The sequence below is a fragment of the Schistocerca piceifrons genome, chromosome 4 (assembly GCF_021461385.2).
Source record: "Schistocerca piceifrons isolate TAMUIC-IGC-003096 chromosome 4, iqSchPice1.1, whole genome shotgun sequence".
Taxonomy (NCBI): Eukaryota; Metazoa; Arthropoda; class Insecta; order Orthoptera; family Acrididae; genus Schistocerca; species Schistocerca piceifrons.
The window spans coordinates 41,007,669-41,032,936 of record NC_060141.1 but is presented as its reverse complement, the minus strand read 5'-3'; the positions used below and the strand labels follow the sequence as shown (position 1 = coordinate 41,032,936).

Sequence of the window (25,268 nt, the reverse complement as noted above, 5' to 3'; positions counted from 1 at the left end):
CGCGACGTTGTAATGTCTTGAAGCATCAAGGCGATGCAAGGCGGAGGGTTCCAGGCGCTTCTGCTCCAGTCCTTTTGATGTTGCTGCGACCACAGCGCTGGCCCGCCAGTGCCATACTTTACCTGAAGATTCACGCAACAGGACAAATTCTAAGTGTGCCCACAGCACCGTAACACTATCATGATTCACACGACTTTTTCAGTTAACCTGCTTACTACCATAATTATTATTTGTTTTAACTCATTACTAGATGTATTCTGAAAGGTAACTATCGTCAAATAAGGAAAATAAGAAATTCCAATATAATTTGGTGATTTTACGAAGCATAATATAACTAATAATTTTCTTAAATTATAGGGGGGGGGGGGGCCTCCACCCCACCCCGCAAATGAATTTCTGAAGGGGCTCAAGCCCCCTCAGGCCCCATGGAGTCAGTGCCTGTGAAGACAACATGAACATCAGTGAGGGACAATAACTGCCCATGAGAAGATTGGAAGAGTAAAGAAGTTTAATACCTCAGTGAAGTATTCCAACAGAATGGGCTAGAACAAGGATAGTGATGTAAATAACCAAATGAAAACAATCCATTTAGTTGGTTGCTGACTAACAATCAACCTATTTGGTTGTAGTTTTACATATTGGTTGGTTTATTTATTCATTCTCTTTATTAAAACCAGTGTGTGGAAACAAATGAATAAAAACTATCTATAGTTTTGTACATTGGCTGAATTATTCATTCTCTCTTTTTACATCGAAAAATTCTGCAGTTTTCATGTTGGTTAAACCACATACTCTTTTTTCGGCTGAAACCACTCTCCTGAGTTTCAGATAACTGAGCTGTCCATTCATTCTTCTGAATGAAACTAACCTACAGGACTTTCATTGGGTGAACTAATGTGGATATACAGTGGCGGTCAAAATAATAGAGCCACCTGGCAAAGGTTTGGAATAAAGTGCACATTTATTACTTGACATGTTTGAACTATGATGGAAACCATTACAACCGAGTCACATTGTACTATAGTCAGTTATATCGATAACACAACACAAAATAATCAGTAATAATCGATAATATTCAAAAGAATACCAGACCACAGGGTCAAAAAAATAGAGCCAATTGAAACAAATATATTGTACGTGATCTCAGTCTTATGAAACGTACAGGAACAGTCGTTTTTGCATAGGACTGCATTAGTACTTCGTGGGGTAACCCTTATTTTTGAGGATTGCCCTGCACCTCTTACCCATAGAGTCTACTAAACGCCTGCATTCGTCACTACTGATCGCATACCAGGCTCTCTGGATTTCTTCCCACAGTTTTTCTGACGATGTAGCTTTTGAGCGGTCAATTCTCTTGTCTAAGATCTCCCATAAGTTCTCAATGGGTGATGCGTCAGGGGACTGAGGTGGCCACTCTAATACTTCGATATTGTGCTCTTGAACAAACTGCCCTATGATCCTTGCAGTATGCTTTGGATCGTTATCGTGCTGAAATTTCCATTTCAGCGGCATTTCCTCTTCAGCATAAGGCAGCATCACATTTGCCAAGATGTCTTTGTACATTTCTGCGTTCATTATGCCGTTGATACGGTGTATTGGACCAATGCCGTACCACGAAAAACATCCCCATACCATAACACTTCCGCCACCGTATTTCACAGTTTTTAAAGTGTACTTGGGATTAAATTCCTGGTTTGGTGGGCGGCGCACATAGACTTTTCCGTCTGAGGCAAACCTATTAAACTTGGATTCATCGGACCAAAGGATGTTCCTCCACCAAGTATTAGGTTTTTGTTCATTTCTCCGGGCAAAGGCTAACCTTTTCCGAACATTAGCTTGTGAAACATGTGGCTTCTTTCTTGCAATGCGCCCATTCAATTTTGCAGATCTCAGTCGTCTTTGAATCGTTGAGGTTGATGGTTGAACATCATGTTCGTCGCTAAACAAAATGGCTTTCAGTCGTGGTGTTGACAAAAATGGGTCTTTCTTCACTTCCCTAGTGATGAGTCTGTCTACGCGAGGAGTAGTTACACGAGGTCGCCCCCTGTTCTCCACCTGCGGCTTTGTTTGTTTTGACCGTCTCATGGCGTTCTGGACTCGTTTTCGCGAAACGTGCAAGACATTGGCTATTTTATTCATGGACATCCCACTTTTGAACATCCGGAACATTACTATACGCTCATCTTCACTGGTATGCTTTGCTCTGCCCATCTAGACGAATGTAAACAAAACCACACGTCAATTTACATACAAAACAACTGCATAAAAATCAATTTAAAGGCACATGTGTAAAGCGGCTCTATTATTTTGACCCATAAGATTCTTACCTTTATGCCTCTTTTCACACGTCTAGCTCAAACGCTTCCTTTCGGACGACTAAAGATAGCAGCAACGTCTTCCCTGATGTTGTCTACAAGGGACTGACAACACAGCACTCGTGGCGATTTCGCGAACTAATAGATATCCTAGTTCTTAATCTCGTCAATAGAGGTGGCTCTATTATTTCGACCGCCACTGTATACTGGTGTACTGATACCCCCAGAGGGTACCCCATAATCCTGGTGGCGTGTGAAGCCATCTCGGGTTGTAGGTTGTCACTGCGGTCTTCGATCTGAAGACTGGTTTGATCCAACTTTCCATGCAACTCTGTCCTGTACAAAACTCTTCATCTCTGAATAACTAATGCTAACAACCTACACCTGAACTTGTTTACTATATTCATCTCTTGGTCTCCCTTTTACAATTTTAACCCCCCCCCCCCCCCCCATGCTTCTCTACCCCAAAACACAAACTTTATTTCATTACCACAATGATGATTCTGATCCTTTGTTTCAGTCAAGTTATGCCACCAATTTATTTTCTCCCATAATCCGCTAGCTGTGTGATCTACTCACCTAATCTTTAGCAGTAATCTGCAGCATCACATTTCAAAAGCCTCTGTTCTCTTGTCTGAAATGTTTGTCATCCATGTTTCAGTTCCACACACAGATGGCTACACCCCATACAAATACATTCATAAATGACTTCCTAACCCTTAAATCCATATTCAGAGTCAACAAACTTCTCTCCGTCACAAAATTCCAAAGAGAACAGGTGCTGACAAGTGTGACAACTACCAACTACCAGTGTAGTAAGTCATGGTTGCAAAATACTAAAATTTTTTACAAAAGAACAGAAAAACTGGTAAAAACTTACATCATGGAAGATCACTTTGGATTCTGGAGAAATGTAGGAACATGCGAGGCAATACTGCCCCAATGACTTATCTTAGAAGATAGATTAATAAAAGACGTGCCTACTTTTATAGCTTTTGTAGATTTGGAGAAAGCTTTTGACAATGGCAACTGGACTACACTCTTTGAAATTCTGGAAGTAGCAGCGATGAAATACAGGGAGCAAAAGGTTATAAGCAAATGTACAGAAACCAGACAGAGTTTGGGGAAAAAAGGGAAGCAGTGATTAGAAAGGGAGTGAGACAGGGTTGCAGCCTATCTCAGACGTTGTTCAGTCTGTACACTGAGCAAGCAGTAAAGAAAACCAAAGAAAAATTTGGAGTAGGAACTGAAGTTCAGGGAAAAGAAATAAAAACTGAGGTTTGCTGATGACATGGCAATATGTCAGAGACAGTAAAGGACTTGAAGGAGCAGATGAATGGAATGGACAGTGTCTTGAGAGGAGGATACAAGATGAAGATCAACAAAAGCAAAATAAGGATAATAGAATGTAGTCACACCAGATCAGTGCATGCTGAGAGAATTAGATTAGGAAACAAGACACTAAAAGTAGTAGATGAATTTTGCTATTTGGGTAGCAAAGTAACTGACTGCAGGTGAAGTAGAGCATATCAAAAACACATGTTATGGCAAGAAAAGCGTTTCTGAAGAAGAGAAACATGTTAACATCGAATATATGTTTCAGTGATGGGAAGTCTTTTCTGAAAGTATTTGTATGAAGTGTAACCACATACAAAACTTCCTGGCAGATTAAAACTGTGTGCTGGACTGAGACTCGAACTTGGGACCTTTGCCTTTTGCGGGCAAGTGCTCTACGAAATGGGCTACCCAAGGAGGACTCACGACCTGTACCCACAGCTTCAATTCTGGCAGCAGAGCACTTGCCCGCAAAAGGTAGAGGTAACCAGTTCGAGTCTCGGTCCGGCACACAGTTTTAATCTGCCAGGAAGTTTCATATCAGCGCACACTCCACTGCAGAGTGAAAATCTCATTCTGTAACCACATATGTTTGATTAGATTAGATTAGATTAGATTCAGTTTTCGTCCCATTGACCCAAAAAAGTGAGATGATTCTCGTGGTTGTGGAACACGTCAGAAAATACATAAAAACATAAAACATTTGACTATAATACTTACTAACCAGATCATTTGCCAGAAGATTGACAAAATAGGTGATTACAATGCAGTAAACTAAAACAGCTAATATCTGCAGAATTAACACGCTGTCAAAATGAAACACTGTTATGCACTGTTAATAAATTTATCATAAACAAAACACCTAATCCTGACTAGTTTGACCAAGTATTATCAGAACTTAAGTATAACAGGCATTTTTACTTATGCTGGCTTAACAGTCTCTGTTAAGATACTGATCTATAGAGTAGAAGAAATTGGCTACCAAAAACTATTTCACACACTGTTTATCTGAAACCAAGTTTTTAATGGTTGCTGCCAATTTACTGAAAATGTGTGTTCCTGAATATTGGACACCTTTCTGGACCAAGGCAAGTGATTTTAGGTCTTTATGTAAATTGTTCTTATTTGTAGCATTTATACTATGTATTGAGCTATTGGTTGCAAATAGAGATATATTACTTGCAACAAATTTCATTAAGGAATAAATATACTGAGAAGCAGTGGTTGGAATACGAAGTTCTTTGAACAGGTTTCTACATGATGTTCTTGAATTTACACCACAAATGATTCTTATCACCTGCTTTTGCATCCTAAAAACTTTTGCTCTGTTCGACGAGTTGCCCCAGAATATGATCCCATATGACAACAGAATGGAAGTAACCAAGGTATGCAAGGTTTTTTTTACATTTATGTCTCCTACGTCCGACATCACTGCAAATACGGACTTATTTACGTGATTAAGCAATTCTGTAGTTTGCCCCGCCCAACTGAATTTATTATCGAGTCAATCCCAGAAATTTAACACTGTCAACCTCTTCCATCTGCATGCCTTCATATGTTATACACATGCTCGAAGGAAATCTCTTACAGGTTCTGAACTGCATATAGTGGGTCTTCTCAAAGTTTAATGGCAGTGAGTTAGCTTTAAACCATTAACGTCAGTGAAAATATGATTAGCAGCTATTTCTAAATCTCTACTTGACTTGCTACTTATTGCAACTGTTGTATCATATGCAAACAAAACAAACTTAGCATCTGGCAATGTAACAGACGAGAGGTGGTGGTGATGTTTGGTTTGTGGGGCACTCAACTGCCTGGTTTCAGCACCTGTACAAAGTCCCAATTTTGACACAGGGCAATTTTTACACAATCCAATCTAGATACAGTTATGAATGATAATGATGATGAAATGACGAGGACAACACGAACATCCAGTCCCCTGGCAGAGAAAATCTCCAACCCATCTGGGAATCGAACCCGGGACCCCGTGAAACCAGACGCAACAACGCTAGCAAACAGACCATGAGAGTACAGATAGATGAGAGGTCATTGATGTAAATAAGAAAAAGCAACAGACCCAAGATGGAACCGTGAAGAACACCACATGCAATTAATTCCCAATCAGATGAAGACTGACTGCTTACTGCACAGCCATTATGCTGCAACACCCTTTGTTTCCTGTAAGATTCATAAGACTCAAACCATTCTGCAGCACTGCCGACGACACCGTAATATTCTAATTTACTTAAGAGAATGCTGTGGTTCACATAGTCAAAGGCTTTTGACAGCTCACAGAAAATTTCAGTAGCCTCTAATTTATTATCTAATGAATTAAGAACATTCTCAATGTAAGTGTAAATAGCCTTTTCTATATCAGAACCCCTAAGAAATCCAAACTTTGACTTGGACAATATATTATTTTCAGTCAAATGTTTAAGGAGACCCTTGAACACAACCTTTTCAAATATGTTTGAGAAAACCGGCAAAAATGAAATTGGTCGATAGTTTGATGGTGCCTCTTTATCCCCCTTCTTGCAAAGAGACTTGACTTCAGCATATTTTAGCCAGTCTGGAAATGTTCCACTGATAAGAGATTGATTACACAAATAAATTAAGATAGAACTAAACTCGCATGAGCACTCTGATTAACTCCATTGATATGTTATCATACCCACTGGAACAGTTAGATTTTAAGGATTTTATGATGGATGCTACTTCTTTGGGAGACATGAGTGTCATTTCCATTTTACTGACATTTTTAAAGACTGGTCTCCGATATTCCATTGCACTGTTCATGGAACCTGATAACCCCAGGCTTTCAGTAACAGAAATGAAGTACTTGTTTACGAGGGTTGCAACACTACATGCATTTGTTACCAAAGTCTCATTTATTTTTAGAGCTATCTGTTCCTCTTCCTTTTTGGCCCCACATGTCTCTGTCTCCACTATATCCCATCAGTTTTTATTTTGTTGCCCAATGTAATTATTCTTTTCTCATAAGAAAGCCGCTTCAATATTTTGCAGTATTCTTTGTAATGCATTACAATTCTAACATCAGAGCTGTTCCTAGGTAGTAGATACAGTCTCCTTTTTGTCCCACATGATATCTTTATTCCCTGTGTAATCCAAAGTTTACTCAAGGAATAAAAATATCATGTGGGACTAAAGGAGACTGTATTACTTTTTGACCACTGTGATTTGAGTTACCTTTAGGGGAAATCAATTTTCAAAAGAAATTCATTAATGAATGTTTTGTATTTTCCATTTGGGTCAGAAGTATTGTAAACATCTATCGAGATCATGTCTTTGAGCAATTTCCTGAATTTCTCAATTTTTGTCTTATGTATTACCTTCCTGTACTAAGATTTAATACATTTTCATCCTGACAAGTTTAACATTTAACAGAAGATGCTACATGTCATGATCAGATAGCCCATTTACTATTGGTTTTGTGATATAACTTTTTCCCTAGATTTGTCTACAAAGATATTATCAATAGCAGTCTCAGAGCATTTACACATCCTAGTTTCAAAGTTCACAATAGGAACTAAATTGAATGATAGTGTTACTGACTGCAATAATTGTTCACTGACAGAGCTTTTCAATAAATCCACATTAAAATCACCAGCAACCACTATTTCCTTTTACCATGGGATGGGACAACAGAGCTTCCATATTTTTTATGAAGAGGTTAAAATTTTCTGAAGGTGATCTGAATATCAATATTCTTCAAATCAAAACAGTTTCTGACAAATGCAGCAACTCCCCCTTAGTCATTCCATGTCAAATCAACACACCTATTTTACCTCACCCTCTTAGATTTTGCTGAAAGTTGGTATACTTACAGAGGGCACTGAGACTAAGAAAAATACCAAATTTCAATTTTTTATCTCAAACTATTCCTGAAATATGGCTGTCTAAACTTTTCAAAAACCAGCCAAAAATGTGTGAATGGACTTTTTTTTAAAATTGTCTTAGGAGGTGTCCTAATTGAGCTAGAGAACTGGGAAAGGTGTCATTTTGCAGTATTTTGCATGCTCTTTCCAGGGATATACAACAAAATATAGCTTCTAATTAACAACCTTTTTCAAAATACTAATTAATATTTTGATTTAATTTTAATTTTTTTACAAAAAGTACATAATTGAAAATTTTCAAAATATTTCTGTAACTACTTCATACTATTGTAAATCACATGGCAAAATATAAATCTGGGATGATGATGGGTTCATTGTCAAAAAAATTATTCCGGACTCTTGTTTTTCACTAACGGCCCTAGTTTGACCAAATTGACCTTTAATGAACAGGAATTTCTTTAAAATATACTGAAATGTAAATAAAAAAAAGTATTAGAAATATCAAAACATCACCTTATTAAACCAAAACTAATCAGCATATTTTATAACAGTATATTAACCGATATAACAAAAACAAGAAATTGAGCATTCTACAAACTGAAATAAAGTATGAATAAGTACGAGACAGAGATAAGTACAAGACAGAGATTTAGGAACCAGGTTTTAAATTGTAAGACATTTCCAGGGGCAGATGTGGACTCTGACCACAATCTATTGGTTATGAACTGTAGATTAAAACTGAAGAAACTGCAAAAAGGTGGGAACTTAAGGAGATGGGACCTGGATAAACTGACTAAACCAGAGGGAACAATTGACAGGAATGGGGGAAAGAAATACAGTAGAAGAAGAATGGGTAGCTTTGAGGGATGAAGTCGTGAAGGCAGCAGAGGATCAAGTAGGTAAAAAGACGAGGGCTAGTAGAAATCCTTGGGTAACAGAAGAAATATTGAATTTAATTGATGAAAGGAGAAAATATAAAAATGCAGTAAGTGAAACAGGCAAAAAGGAATACAAACGTCTCAAAAATGAGATCGGCAGGAAGTGCAAAATGGCTAAGCAGGGATGGCTAGAGGACAAATGTAAAGATGTAGAGGCTTATCTCACTAGGGGTAAGATAGGTACAGCCTACAGGAAAATTAAAGAGACCTTTGGAGATAAGAGAACCACTTGCATAAACATCAAGAGCTCAGATGGAAACCCAGTTCTAAGCAAAGAAGGGAAAGAAGAAAGGTGGAAGGAGTATATAGATGGTCTATACAACGGCGATGTACTTGAGGACAATATTATGGCAATGGAAGAGGATGTAGATAAAAATGAAATGGGAGATACAATACTGCGTGAAGAGTTTGACAAAGCACTGAAAGACCTGAGTCGAAACAAGGCCCCCGGAGTAGACAACATTTCATTGGAACTACTGACGGCCTTGGGAGAGCCAGTCCTGACAAAACTCTACCATCTGGTGAGCAAGATGTATGAAACAGGCGAAATACCCTCAGACTTCAAGAAGAATATAATAATTCCAATCCCAAAGAAAGCAGGTGTTGGCAGATGCGAAAATTACCGAACAATCAGTTTAATAAGCCACAGCTGCAAAATACTAACAGGAATTTGTTACAGACGAATGGAAAAACTGGTAGACGCCGACCTCGGGGAAGATCAGTTTGTATTCCATAGAAATACTGGAACACGTGAGGCAATACTGACCTTACGACTTATCTTAGAAGAAAGATTAAGAAAAGCAAACCTACATTTCTAGCATTTGTAGACTTAGAGAAAGCATTTGACAATGTTGACTGGAATACTCTCTTTCAAATTCTAAAGGTGGCTGGGGTAAAATACAGGGAGCGAAAGGCTATTTACAATTTGTACAGAAACCAGATGGCAGTTATAAGAGTCGAGGGACATGAAAGGGAAGCAGTGGTTGGGAAGGGAGTAAGACAGGGTTGTCGCCTCTCCCCGATGTTATTCAACCTGTATATTGAGCAAGCAGTAAAGGAAACAGAAGGAAAGTTCGGAATAGGTATTAAAATCCATGGAGAAGAAATAAAAACTTTGAGGTTTGCCGATGACATTGTAATTCTGTCAGAGACAGCAAAGGACTTGGAAGAGCAGTTGAACGGAATGGATAGTGTCTTGAAAGGAGGATATAAGATGAACATCAACAAAAGCAAAACGAGGATAATGGAATGTAGTCGAATTAAGTCGGGTGATGCTGAGGGAATTAGATTAGTAAATGAGACACTTAAAGTAGTAAAGGAGTTTTGCTATCTGGGGAGCAAAATAACTGATGATGGTTGAAGTAGAGAGGATATAAAATGTAGACTAGCAATGGCAAGGAAAGCATTTCTGAAGAAGAGAAATTTGTTAATATGAAGTATAGATTTAAGTGTCAGGAAGTCATTTCTGAAAGTATTTGTATGGAGGGTAGCCATGTATGGAAGTGAAACATGGACGATAAATAGTTTGGACAAGAAGAGAATAGAAGCTTTCGAAATGTGGTGCTACAGAAGAATGCCGAAGATTAGATGGGTAGATCACATAACTAAAGAGGAAGTATTGAATAGGATTGGGGAGAAGAGAAGTTTGTGGCACAGCTTGACCAGAAGAAGGGATCGGTTGGTAGGACATGTTCTGAGGCATCAAGGGATCACCAATTTAGTATTGGAGGGCAGCGTGGAGGGTAAAAATCAGAGGGAGACCAAGAGATGAATACACTAAGCAGATTCAGAAGGATGTAGGTTGCAGTAGGTACTGGGAGATGAAGAAGCTTGCACAGGATAGAGTAGCATGGAGAGCTGCATCAAACCAGTCTCAGGACTGAAGACCACAACAACAACAACAACAACAACAACAAATACAAGTATTTACATAATAGTTCTGGTCCATGATGTTTGAAATGGAACTATTAAACAAATTAAATATGTAATGCTTGTTTTTTAGTAACAGGTATCTGTACATAGCTAAATTTAACACAATAGGTACTAACAACAATTTTGAAACAACTTTCTATAAAATATACATTAACACTAACCTGACACAAAAATTATGTTTTGGATTGAAAGCAGTTTCCCAATAAATTGTCTTGGAACTTCACATATTTCATTTTAATAAAGCTGACTGGGTTTGGTTTACATCACTTTCATTAAGAATGTATGTTCTCCCTGCCAGAGTAAATGGATTCATTTTTGTGAGAACATCCACAACTGATACCCACAGGACATCTGCATGTGCAGGATAAGAGAATGACTTAGCTGGTCCACATGGATGAAGAAAAGTTATTTTCAATTCATCAGGTTCTTCGTTTTTTCCTAAAATGTACCCAAGCCACCAGTTTCTGCCATATACAGTGGTGACATAGCCTGATACATTTTGTAGCTTCAGTTTGTCTGGTGATGTAGTTACTTCCCTCTCCCAACTCTGCATATCACCTGAGAAGTATTTGACTATTAATTTTGATGTAGTGTTGGGAATGAAAGCATGGAATTGCTGTGTTCCTTTGATTGTCAATGCCTCTTCAAGTCGGCTTTTTAAGAATATTTCTGAAGCAGCGTTGTCTTCTTGAGTGGAATATGCAAAATCAACATTTGTGATATTATCTACTGCCCACTCAAATAGACCTTGTGCGGTTTGGATCTGAGTTTGGTATGGCCTTTGCAAACTTGCACGAGCTGCCAGTCTTTACTGAACCCCCTACTCCATCACAAGGCCCTTTCCCATGTGCTGTGGCTGGAAAGTGCCCCTCAGCTTTTATGTTGAAGTCTTCCTCATGAAGGCAAAGGTTCAGGAAGTTTTTCTTATTTTTATACTGAGCGGCAGAACCGTCAGAATAATAGTATATCTTTTTTGGAATCTTTTGAAATTTATTTGTTAGATATGAAATTAGCTTCTTTTGAAATGTTTAAACCACAGTTGTATTGTGCTCCAGGCAATCAGAAACAATGACAAAGCTCATATGCTCAATTTTTTCTTCCTGTTTGTAATATATAACAAAAGGATGAATAGTAATCTGTTGTCTTGTCCAGTGGGAACTCTGAGCTTCATCCTGTAGAACTATACTATAACTTTCTGAAAAATCACATACGACAAAAATTCAGATTCCATAAGGTTTCCTCTTGTGGAGTTAAGGAATGTTCGTTGTTGCTTGGCTATGAAGTCATGCCGAATCAAAGTCGACATCTTACTACAAAATAAATCTATGAATTCTTCAGAAGTTTTCTGAACAATTTCCAGATTACATTGGTCAACTGACATCCACTGTCGGAACTGAACTTTTTCAATTAAGTTTTCATAAAAAGTCTTTTAAAATTTTACGTATGACAGTTTCTCCTGGGCAGTATTCACAGTTTGCCATGTTGCAATCAACAGATGATGGGTTGCAAAGCATTTTTGCAATGTACTGCTTATATTTGTTTAAGCTGCTGTTTGTTACTGTATTGAGTTTGGCATTTTCTGTCATTAATTTTATGTTTCGGTGAGTTGCACACACACAGACAGTGTGTGTGCCATTCTGGCCAGCAAATACACAATGTTTTGGTCTCAACTCAGCAAATTTAGAGAAACCTATTTTTATGTAATGAAACTTGTCTTTAAAATGCTTGTAAGCTTCTTTAAGGTTACACAAAATAAGTGTTTTTGTTATTTTTGTTTTATTTCCACTTGTTTCTGTAATTGTCACACAATCTTTAATACCTGGCATTGCCCTGCTAACTTCATCATTTTCATAAAATGAATGTACAGTTTTGACAGTTTCTGTTGGTAAACAATTCCCTGGTTTTGGGTTTGGACCTTCCATGAATCCTTTCTCTTTCAAAATTTTTTTTGAACTGCCGAACAATGTAATTAGGAGCATTAAATTCCCTCATTATTTTCAAGTAAACTCGTAAGAATCATTAGTTTTTTTGCTCTACTTATAGAATTTTTAAAGTTTCTTTTAAGATTTTCAAGAACGGATTCATCAGTATCAGTATCTGACGAAGAAGTTTCAGGAGCAACAAAAAGTTTACATGTCATTGATGAGATTTTCTTCACTTTTGATTTGGCGTAATGCCTAGATGTTAGTTTTCTCTTGTCAATTGGGGACTCACCTAGTTCTTAAAGTGTTGTGTTAAATGTTTTAACAGCTAGTGAAGTTGGAGTGAAGTCAGGGTCTTGGTCTCGGATGATTATCTCTGATCCAGAAGATTCTTCAACACTTTCATCACTGATGGGCTCTGGTGTATTTTTCAATTTGGTTAAATCTTTCCTACATTTATCACAAATCATTGGCACCACTTGGTATTTGAGGAAATAATTTGGGCATCCATGTTGTGACATTTCTCAGTTTTTTTCTGTCTCTAATAAAATGATTTGACTTCTTCAATGGATTACAACACTGCACTCTTACAGCACTGCACTTTTTACTTGGTTCCATATTTATACAAAAACCACTTATAAACTGTCCTTCAATGTATAGATTTACTTGAAAATGAACTATTAAATATAATAGATACAGACTGGTCAACACAGAGGTAACAATTGATTTGCACTAAAACCACAGTGCACAATAATGCTGTAGGCACACAAAGCCTTAGAAGGTAACAATGCAGACTACATCACCTCAACAATGGCTACAGTCTCTGAATTATTGTACAGACATCAAGCCCTATGCATACGTTCGTCTACTGACGTACTACCTTAAAGGTAAGTTTGGTCAAACTAGGGCCGTTAGTGAAAAACAAGAGATCGGAATATTTTTTTTTTTTTTAACAATGAACCCATCATCATCATCATCATCATCATCATCATCGGAAATACGAAAGCATCCGATCCCACCCGTCTGCTTTGACCCATGACGTCACAAATATGGCGGAAACAAAAACAAACACACACACTTTCCACAAGAAGCCTAATGACACTAACGGGACAAGTGCGGGAAATGGGGTGTTTTGGGTGGGGGGCAAACTAAATATAAACAAATTTAGACGCCTTGCGTAGCTACAACGTGTAAGTGAAGACAGCCGTGCATGAATACCCACCCACCTCCCCAGGGGTCGTAACCCCTGCAACCCATAGAAGATAAAGATGCTTCAGTTGCTGATTAGTGTTTTTTGTCTTAAAAAAAAAAAAAAAAAAAAAAATCTCACAGGATAGAACGAACAGATCAGATAGATAAATATAATAAACTAAAACAGAAATTCGAGGAAACAGATAATTAAAATAAGTAGGGTGAAGTGGGGTAAGTGTAACCACGTTTTGGCATAGTTCAACTTTGACACCAAATTGCCAACTTGTTATAGAAGATATGATTTTGAAATTTTTCATGCTTTAAGTTTAACTTATTGACTTTTGAACAATCTACATTTTGTTTTTGAAAAAAGAAATTATATGGTCAATTAATTGTTTTCAAAATTTTGTGTTATGAGGTTACACTTGCCCCATGGTTCGGGGCAAGTGTAACCCCGCAGTTGTATCCATACAGAGCATTGTAAAATGGACTTGGGGTAAGTGACCTGATTACCCAATTTTTACTGAACTTGAGGATTTTTAAATTATTAAAATATCTTAAATTTTACTCAAGATATGAACTTTTTTGCACACGCCTCTTTGTATATTATGAAATACACAGAAAATGTTAGCTAAACTAAAAAGTAAGTATTAGCCTAAACCATAAAACACTGAAACAGAATGCTTCATAGATGATTTATTTTTGTTTTAGGCCAGTAATTTATTAGTTTAAATTCTACAAAAGTAATATTTTTTCTTTAGTAGGCAATTTAACAAAAATAATAAGATATCTAGTATCAAGAGAAAAGAAAAATTCACTTTATAAGTTCACTTTCTATTATTTTTCATGGTAATTGAAATCAAGTCGTTGGCAATTTGTGTTTAACGCTAAACTGTCCTAATTCAACTTATTATATCCACACTTAGGCCCTAACTGTTATTTAGTCACTGAATCTTGTATGAATAAAATGTAACACCAAATGTCAGGTCTCCCCTGCGACTCAAAGTAGGCTCAGGCAGCACTGGAATGACGTCAGAGGATGGAACTTCCGTCTCATCTCTTCTATCTGGCCAGTAGAATGTGGTGCCATGCTTTGTCTTATTTTTGCATCTGAGGAAAATCACTTCTGGATCTCCTAAATCACTAATTTTGGTAACATAGCCAATAAAATGAACCTTCTTACATTTTGTTGCAAAAGCTACCAGAACATAGTTTCCAACTATAATTTTATCTTTGGCTTCAAAAAAGTTTGCCTCTTTTTCTTCTTCACAGTTTACCATTTCTTTCCTGAGATCGTCCAGTGTTATTATGGTCCCATTTTCTTCATCACCACTTATTAAACATAGGCCTCCTTCAGTTTCACTTTCTTCACTTGATTCAACTTCCAGTCTTTTTTTTCTTGTTACCCACATGGGCAATCAGGGATTTTTTTCCACAACATTCCCAAATGCCATTTCGGATAAAGTAACAGCACTTTATTTGGAAGATTTACTTTTCATTACCAAGCCCTTTTTTATGTCGATAATGCTCTTTCGTTTTGCTTTCTCCTTTTTATTCTTGTTTCCTTTGAAATCTTTTTCTTTATAGATGGCATCTTGAAAAGTGATAACTTCAGCTCCTGGTGCAATTCTTTCCTTCTTTGTTTTACCAGTGGGACTACACTATCAGACTGTGTCATATTTTATAAAAGGAAACGTGGTTTAAAAATATAATAGACTTAAATAAAAAATAAAATATATCTCACACAAACTCAATATGTACAGGAAGGCCAGTTTAGTTGATCTAGTGTGATAGCAAAAACAAGGTTACGGCTTAAATAAATAAATCTGTTCCGGTAAGTTTGTTTGGGACAAGTGTAACCCCCCCTGGTTACACTTGCCCCTGCCTGTTGGTTACACTTGCCCCACATAGGAAAAAGTTGGGGTAAGTGTAACCATGCCTGGCATATCAAGAGCTTTGTCAGTAGAGTAAAATGAATCTCATATTTGAAATTGTCATGCAAAAGTTAGTTTGTAACCAAAAAATTGTGCAGTTATCTTTAAAACTGCAAGAATGACAGACTACCAAAAACTGCAAGAATGACAGACTACCAAATTCTGAGCGTGTCACTCACTCGCAGAGTGAAAATGTAGACGTCAATTCAAGTCCAAAAATTAATTACCAATTTATGTCAGATTTGACAACTTATGGCTAAATATAACAAAGAAAGGAGTAAATTAATATGTGTGATAGGTCAGAGGTAAAAATACAGCTTCTTTAAGGCACCATAAGCCGTGGTTACACTAACCCCATGGTTACACTTACCCCAGTTCACCCTAATAAGTGTTTTTAAATAAAAAAAAACCCTCATGGGATAGAACGAACAGATCAGAAAAGTAAATAAAATAAGATAAAACAGAACTGGAGACAGCCACACTCAAATCAAACACCGCGCCGTCATGACGTCACACACGAGAACACCCTTACGTCACGGGTCAAAGCCGACGCGTGGGATCGGACGCTTCTGTCGACCCTCATCATCCCACATTTATATTTTGCAATGTGATTTACAACAGTATGAAATAGTTATGGAAATATTTTGAAAATTTTCAATTATGTACTTTTATTAAAAAAATTAAATCAAAATATTAATTACCATTTTGAAAAAGGTTATTAATTAGAAGCTATGTTTTTTTGTCTATCACTGGAAAGATCATGAAAAATGCTGCAAAATGACACCTTTCCCAGTTCTCTAGCTCAATTACGGCAGCTCCTAGGGCAATTTAAAAAAAGTCTGTTCACACATTTCTGGCCAATTTTTGAAAAGTTTACATGACCATACTTCAGGAATGGTTGGAGGTAAAAAATTGAAATTTGGTATTTTTCTTAGTTTCAGCACCCACTATAAGTATACCAACTTTCAGCAAAATCTAACAGGGTGAGGTAAAATTTTTATTTAAAGTGTGTTGATTTGACATGGAATGACTCCCCTTTCTCCAATTTTTTTTCTACAGAAGAAAGAAGCTAAACCTGAATCAAAAATGGCTCTAAGCACTATGGGACTTAACATCTGAGGTCATCAGTCCCCTAGACTTAGAAGCTACTTAACCTTAACTAACCTAAGGACATCACACACATCCATGCCCGAGGCAGGATTCAAACCTGTGACCGTAGCAGCAGCGCGCTTCCGGACTGAAGTGCCTAGAACAGCTAACCTGAATCCTGTAACATTTAGCATCATCTATTCCAGTGGTCATATGATGATCAGAGAGGTAGATTATATCAACTGGTTTGCTCAACTCTAATTCTTCAACACAAATAAGCAACTCATTTAACGTACCCCTTAGTCGTCAGATGTTCTGATGCAATAAGGACAACTGATTTTGCGCAATGGCTGAATCACAACTGGATTAACTTAATTTTCCTGTGAACTGTTGAGTATCTCTAGTTTCAATCAGAGGCTGTCTGCATGAATTGTTTACATTAAAATTTGCTTTCTGGCTGACTTATCAATATGAATGTCATTTTCAGCCAGTCTCTGATTATCTTTTGTTTCTGGCCTCCCTAATCTGTCACTTGTAACCACTGGTACTTTACCACTTGGGGCAGTGCCCCCCCCCCCCCCTTAAGTTATTTACTATTAGCCCCGACAGTTTTCCCAGTATGGTAGTAAAACATGAATGATAAACAGTTTAGACATGAGAACAGAAGCTTCTGAAATGTGGTGCTATAGAAGAATACTGAAGATTACATTGGCAGATCTTGTAACTAATCAGGGAGTATGGAGTGAAGTGGAAAGAAAAATTTGTGGCACAACCTGACTAGAAGTCGAGATCAATTCAGAGTAATGGAGGGAAGTGTGGGGTTAAAAATCAGAGTGTGAGATGAGAGGAATAAACTAGGCAGATTCTGAAGGATCTAAGTTCCTGCAATTATTTGATTATAAGAGGCTTGCAGAACAGAGTAGCAGGGAGAGCTACATCAAACCAGTCACTGGACTAAAAAAGAAAGAAACTTCAATGACTACTTATCCTGCCACTGCCAGTATACATTTTATTTCTCTCTACTCCTGGCATCATGAATTATTTTACTGCCAGTATAGCAAAACTCGTCTATTACTTTAAGTGTTCTAATTCCCTCAACTCTCATCTGATTTAGTTCGACCACTGTACATTCCATGATCACTATTTTGCTTTTGCTGATATTCGACTTGTATCCTCCTCTGAAAACACTGCCCATTCCATTCAATTGTTCTTCAATGTCCTTTTCTGTCTGACAGTATTGCAAGGTCACTGGCAAACATCAAAGTTTTTATTTCTTCTCCAATTTTTCTTTGATTTCCTTTACTGCTTTCTCAATGTACTGACTGAATGAAGTTGGGGATAGGCTACAATCTCTCACTTCCTTTTCAACCACTGCTTCCCTTTCATACCAGTGAACTTAACTGTTGTGTGGTTACAATACAAAATGTATATATCCTTTTGCTCCCTGCGTTTTACCCCTGCTACCTTCAGAATTTCAAAGGCTGTAGTCTGGTGAAAATTAACACTATCTTTCTCTAGCTCCACAAATGCTATAAACAAAGGTTTATTATTTAAAATTACGGTGGCAACACTCGTCTATAGCAGACTGATGCGTGAACCATAGAAATACTTAACAGAAATGAGTAGTCACACTAGCTTTCGAGCACTTGCACTTTTTCTACTAAAAAGTGCGCACATTGGTATAATAAAACCACACAAACACCGGACAGCACACCTCCATTACTGCTAAGAGACTAGTTATTGTTTATCTGTTATTGACAGCAGTTGCCTGGGCTGTTGGAGGTGGGAAGAGAGTAGACAAACCTTTCTCCGTATTGTTAGAGAAGAAAGAACTTACAGTATCGACGATATGGCGGATTATTGCACAAGAAAAATTATGATTGCCGTTACTTCATTTTAATACGCGATTGCACGGATGACGTTACATGCAAGGGCTGAAAGTAAACTTCGCGACTGTTGATCATGAAATAACACAAAGCCTCCTGGCATCAGTGAACTGAGAAATTAGTTCCATCTATGAGATTTTTAGAAGAGCTTGAAAATTATGTCAGTAACATTTGTTGCAGTCTGCACTCTTTCTCTCTGAAGACAATAATGACATGGAGTTCTTTGTGCCCGTTGCTATTGTGCTGCACAATAGTAATCACTCAATTTCTTACCTTAACACTTTACATTATATCCAAAAATTGTGATCATTAAATTTCTTACCTTATAACGTTACATTTTCACTAACCTGTGTCCGTACATCTGCCAAACCAGCTTTTCTCCAAGAATGGCACCTAAAGAAAACGCTAGGTTCAAAACAAGGTCCTGTTAATAAATCAGCTTTCTCTCTAGAATCACCGTTGCAATCTAACACTTCACTTTCCAGCCCCCTGATCTGCGCTCTCTTCATGATTCCCGCGATGAAGATCAGTGATCACAATACAAACTGCGTAAGATGAAATACATTGGTAAACCCAAAGAGGTTCAGTCAGGTTTCCATGGACATGAATCACAGAATCACATGCGACACATCATCTGAAAGACGAAAACCAAATTTCGGAATCCGTTTTTCGCTGTCGTGTTCACATGTTAAGGTCTGAAGTGAATTTGCTAGCTCAGTTACACATGACGTCAGGAAAAAAGCTGTTCCACATTCCGATTTAGTCAGCGCAATCGCAATTTCTCTTCATTTCAGTATTAGAGATATACCGTTTCACGCTTAGTCCAATATTTCAGGTTCTCCTTCGCCCCGCCCGTATTAGTCAAATATTTTAGCAACAAGACGTAAACTACCAAATCCAAGTACGTTTATACCTGGGAGCGAAAATCGAGTGTGGAAGTGGAAAACTGGCAGCTAGAAATGAATTTTCAGAATCGATTTTAGACCAACCAGAAACGGTACTGACTACTGTGAAATATGTTTACGAAATCTGGTTTTGGTAGCTCTATGTGAACAGTTGATTTCACATACGCACCAATTATGTCGCAACGTCTAGTGGCATCCTGCAGTAGCATGTGTGAACTCTTAAGACCCGTCAACACGCAACGATCTGTCTGCGCACATCACATCTGAGCAGACAGATCGTTGCGTGTGGACAGAAGATCTGCACCAACCTGAGGTGTGTGCAAACCCGGAAGTTGGAGTTTTGAGCGAAACCTCTCAAAACTGTGGGTTCAAACCACATCTGCGCAGACAAGTTGGAGCGTGTGGACAGGAGATCGCCGCAAATCTGGCGCGAAACAGCGGTTTGCTCAGTCTAGTGTTTGTATTTGTGCGCACAGGGCATTAAAATGGCTGATACTCGTCAGTGTTCTCGAGAGTTTGTGAGTTCATTGAAATATATAGAAACCACCCATGTTTGTGGAAGATTAAAGTAAAGAATATAGTGGCAGAGACAAAAAGACAGCAGCATACAATGCTCTAATTGAAAAATTGCGGGTATTCTTTCACTCAACTCTTGTTTCGATATTGCAGTTGAAAATTCCAAATCCTTGTAGCTCCTTCCTGTTGCTAGGAATCTTAATGTTACCGCCAGCCGTTCATAAGGAGAAATTGCCCTTCTCTATACAAGTATTTTGTCTCATAATATGAGGGGTTACAAGCTTTAAGAGATAATTATAAGTTTCGACATCCATCCGCAAATAATTTCACCAGTCGTTAGGTTCGCCCTGCAAATCTCGCAGTAAATTTACGTGAGAAAACTGCTTTCGCTTTAGCAGCCACTGTCTACACCATTTTGACCGCTTTCTCTGTTTCCTGTGGTTGGTCTGGATGTTTTTTGTAGCACAAGTTGCGAACACAAACCACAACAGAACTTCCCCCATCTCTATATTTCAAAATAACTGAATTAAATTTTTGACGTTTACGGGGAGCGTAGTCGCTTGCCACTGATATTTCTTTTCTACACCGACAGCTGGCGGGCGAGTAGTAGATTGGGGTTTGTGTCGTGTGAACACACCACCTTTGCAGCGATCTTTTGCATGTACAGACATCTGCGCCGATGTCTGCGCAGACAGATCGTTGCGTATGAACCAGACGGAACTTTCGTCAAGCAACAAAGCATTGAACTTTATTTTACATTATTGCGCCACTTTACTTCCACGACTGCTCCCTGGTGGCAGTATTTCGAAACAAGCATTCTGCCGCAGGTATCGTCAAGCAATTGCAACTGTACTCCATTCCATTTCAATGTTTTAATTTTATTACTGCAAAAAGTGAACAGGGGTCGTAGGTACACTTTCGCAGCTTCTGGAGCGACAAGAACAGTAACCTACATTTGATTTTATACAGCAGTTAGTTTGGAGGGGCATTATGTGGAATATGTCATTGGTTTGCATAATCTAAAGATTTTTTTTGATGAATACATAAATAAACGGTAATTTCCAAGAAATGGTGCCAATTGAAGTTCGCGCATCACTCGGAGCGATATATATCGAACGCTCGACTCTCCAAGCGGGAAATATTGATATTGTTTACTATTTCGACAACGGAACATCGGATGAGAATAGAAGTCGTGACTCGTGAGTGAATTAGCGATGGGCTAAACTGCGATTTTCCGATATCAGTGATTTCTGTGAATGCTACTTTTCAGTATCTGTTATTCTTAACTGTGATTTGTCGCAGTTGAGGAACCTAGGTCGTGTAACCCTCCGCCACTGCTATTTCTGCGATTTCTGCTACTTCTGCGATTTCTGTGACTCCTGCGATTTCTGCGACTTACCACCATAATGACCATATGAAAAAGTTACATCTCTCCACACAGAAAATTGCATCTCAACAAACCTGTCATTGGTAAGTATGTTTTACGTTTGTTCTTCCGTTGGCTTTAATTTTGTATTAAAGAAACAACTGTGAAAATAATAATAGTGTAATTAATATGTAAGTAGCCATACAGTAGCGTAATAGTTCGTGTTTATAAAATGAATTCTAACATATTGTTATGTTCACAGGTACGCGAACTACATTTCAGTCACTCAGTAGAGTGATAACTCAAAATATCATTGTCAACAGATCTGGAGAAATTGCCACTGCGTCTTTAGACCGTTTTCGTCAGACGAGAGGTTAGTTTCTAAGTGTTTCGATGGACTTAATTACTTCAGTGAGATCGTTCTTGCAAATGTGCAATATACCCCATTGAGTGGCTTTCGTTAGAGCAAATTTTAGTAATCTACTCTGTCAATTATATTGCTTGTAATTAGTGACAGCAGAAATTGTTTAATAATCCTTGTGATTTTGCAGACACAGTTCTGACTCTGATTACTGGTTGCTGTACGTATCTATCCACATCAAGGCTGTTGAGAGAAACTCGTGAAGATTCAAGACAGCTCTTAGAAGTTTAAAAGTGACATAATTGTGAAATAAGTGTGCAGATGAGTGATTAAACTGTGTTTTATTGAAGTTGTTGTGCGATTTTAAAGGAATAGAGTGAGTGAATAATGAAAATCTCATTTTCCACATGTTTAAGCCGTCCTATACCCGTAATTTTCTGCCACATATTTACTGGTAAACACTAGTTGGAGAGTGACATGCCGCCCCCCCCCCCCTCCACCCTGCCTTTCTCCAGAATCTTGGTGTGACACTGACCTGTAACATATCCCAAAGTCTACAATATGCATTTTGAGGCTGTTGATATGAAAGTGGGAAGTACAGGTCTTCCATTTAAATCAGGAATAGCTTAAGTGCATTACTTGAAAGTAACACAGGAAAAGCTTACTTATGTAGGTGGTAGTAGTGTCGGCAAAAAGTTCCTTGTGTGTGAAGTTGCCATGTAGAACACCATGTGTAAAACTTTTATTCCGAGTCTTGATCTGTGTCGGAACAAAAAAAAGTGAGGCATTCATATGACCCAAATATACTGTTTTCATTTCACTACACTTATACAGATGTCTGAGTTCCTCTGTGTTAACATTGCAAAGTCCAGTAGGCATGTGGAGTATTAAGCAAAACTGTCATATTGGAAGCAGAATCAAACACATTTGTTACGTTACTTGATATTTTCAGGAGAAAAAGGCAATGTTGCTTCTTATTAATATAATACTTTCAGAGTCACAGCTGTGTTTGACCAACCATAACTGATGCTGAATGTGCATGTCGTCATATAATATGAAGGGCTTATTTCAATAGTGGTAATAGTTCATTACCTCCACTTTTTCTGTCTATAACGCTTCTGAAATTAATGATCCAAACAAACATAAATAAAGGTTCATCTCTAGCAAGAAGCCATATGCTTGAATATTTCTGGTATCTCAACTGCAGATTTTTCAGCGCTCATCTAACTTTACGACTCTGTATCTCAAAATGAACAAAAATGGACTTGTACCTCTAATGAAATAAGTCCTTCATATGCACACACAGCACACCGATCTCGTGAGGCACAACCGCACAAGGCTCTCATAACGAAGTAGGCGGAAGTACGTACGTCGGTCAACAGATGGCACTAGCAAAAGAATGTTAACTGCGCTTTTTAGTTGCTATTTGCGACTCTTAGTTGCGATTTGTCACAGAAATCGCAGTTTCTCGGTAGCGAATAGCGTAGTATGAACTTTGCTCAACAGATGGCACTGCTAACTGCGCTTTTTAGTTGCTACTTGCGACTCTTAGTTGCGACTTGTCACGGAAATCGCAGTTAGACTCGATATCGTATCGCAGAGATGGACGTAGTACGAACTTTGGCCAACAGATGGCACTGTTAACTGCGCTTTTTACAACTCGTTGGCTTTTTAGTTGCTACTTGCTACTCTTAGTTGCGACTTGTCACGGAAATCGCAGTTGGCCTCGACTGCGAATCGCAGAGACAAGCGTAGTACAAACTTTGGCAAACAGATGCCACTGTTAACCGCGCTTTTTAGTTGCTACTTGCGACTCTTAGTTGCGACTTGTCACTGAAATCGCAGAAAGCAGTGCTAAATTCGACCAATAGATGGCTCATGTCTTTGAATGTGAAATACTACTTGCGACTGCTAACTGTGACTGAAATCGCAGTTAGATTCTGTAAAGTTGTTATTGTGATATCTGCGACTTCTCAGTCACTGTGATTTCTAACATGCGCGATTTCCTGCCCACCACTAGAGTGAATCTAATGCAATGCCTACGTCCAGTTCTGTTACGTAGAAGCAGTTGATTCCCCGTTTGAATGATACAGAAAACTCCCTAGAATTCTGTTGGAATGGTGCCCATTACCTAAATTACACACGATATTGTGCACGAAAGTTAATACATGTAACCAAAAAAGCGAATTGTATAAACTTCGTGATTTGCGCATCGTATACATTGTGGATTACATGCAGGAAATAGCGCGAGAGTGTGACGTGGCAGCTGTTAAACTATAAAAACTAGTTATTCGAAACGTCTATATCGACGAAAACAATTCCTGCAGATGATATTTACATGTTAGCTTTTGGTTCGTTTGCCATTTTCGTTTCCGAGTGTTATTGCTTTTATAAATGTGTTTGTGGCCTCCCTGATTTACCCCTGTGTGAATTCGAATTCAACAAAATTTTATCTATTTTTGGATCCATTTTCGGATCCAATATTTGGGTTTCGTCTTCCATGCCTTTGCCTCTTATTACAGCTCCAATGTCATAACCTGCCCTATAACATTCATACCCAATCGTATAATTTCGGTTGACACCATGGGGGCGAAATCCAAAATAGTACTCTAGTCCAGGCATGTGTTCTTGCCAGTCTGTGTTACAGATATGCTTAAATTTTGATCGTTGTTGCCCTGTAAAGAAACGATTATACGCCGGTCATATCTTCCTATATGTAGTATCACAAAATCCAGTTTATTTTTATGTGATTTTTTGATAAAAAAAGAGCCGAATGAGGGATTATTAATAGATCTAAGCGATACTGGGATCTCCAAATTGCATGACTGTTATCAATGCAAGACACTCATTATCAGAGTGTATCAGGTACAGTTGAATGTGCAACAAAACATTTGAAATAAATCACAAAGTTTTAGGTTAGTTTCAACTAATATTTTTTAATGTGGTGGGCAGTCACAACTTTCTTCCGTATTTTAATAAGCAACCAAAACTGTGCATGGCGAAGGGTACCCTTGTACTACTTACAAATCATTTCCTTTCCTGTTCCACTCGCAAACAGAGTGAGGGAAGAGATGCTATCTATATGACTCCATACGAACCCTGATTTCATGTATCTTCTAATTTGTCTCAATAGTCTTCAACATAAAGAACATTATCTTCCCTCCGGGGATTCTCATAAGAGTTTCCAATCATCTTCATAATACTCACATTTTGTTTGAGCCTACTGGTAACCTGTATAGCAGCTCACCCCTGAGTTGATGCAATGTGTTGGTTTAATCAGACTTGGTGCAGATTTCAAACACTTGAGCAGTCATCATGAATGGATCACATTGGTGTTGTACAGGTGGTGTAAGTGATCTTCCCTCATCCCCAATCTTCCAAATAATATCCATCTTCCCAGAGGAAGGAAAAAATGTTCCTGAAAGCTAGAAATAGTTTTTTATTCAAGTTTTGTTTTTCTCTCATATTTCATGCAATGCATTTCACAATTTTACAGACAGTACTGTCAGCTTAGATTAGATTAGATTTACTTTCATTCCAATTGATCCGTAGTGAGGAGGTCCTCCAGGATGTGGAACATGTCAGAAAAACAACAATACATGACAAATATTTACAACTAAAACAAATAAGCTAATGTACCATCCCACAGGTCCCAAGTGGAATCATCGTCATTTTTTAATGAACACTATATGAAAGAGTCATTTTACAAATACTAATGCAC

At 38.0% G+C, this 25,268-nt stretch overlaps 1 protein-coding gene across 1 annotated transcript in view; it reads right to left on the bottom strand.

Annotated features, from left to right (window-relative positions):
* Positions 1-18,925, bottom strand: part of LOC124795342 (leucine-rich repeat and WD repeat-containing protein 1-like) — a 153,859-nt gene extending 134,934 nt beyond the window's left edge. The window contains exon 1 of the mRNA XM_047259329.1: positions 18,747-18,925. Within this exon, the coding sequence (XP_047115285.1) occupies positions 18,747-18,908 (162 nt within the window). The 5' untranslated portion in view covers positions 18,909-18,925. The remainder of the gene's footprint in view (positions 1-18,746) is intronic.
* Between the last annotated feature and the right edge of the window lie 6,343 nt (positions 18,926-25,268).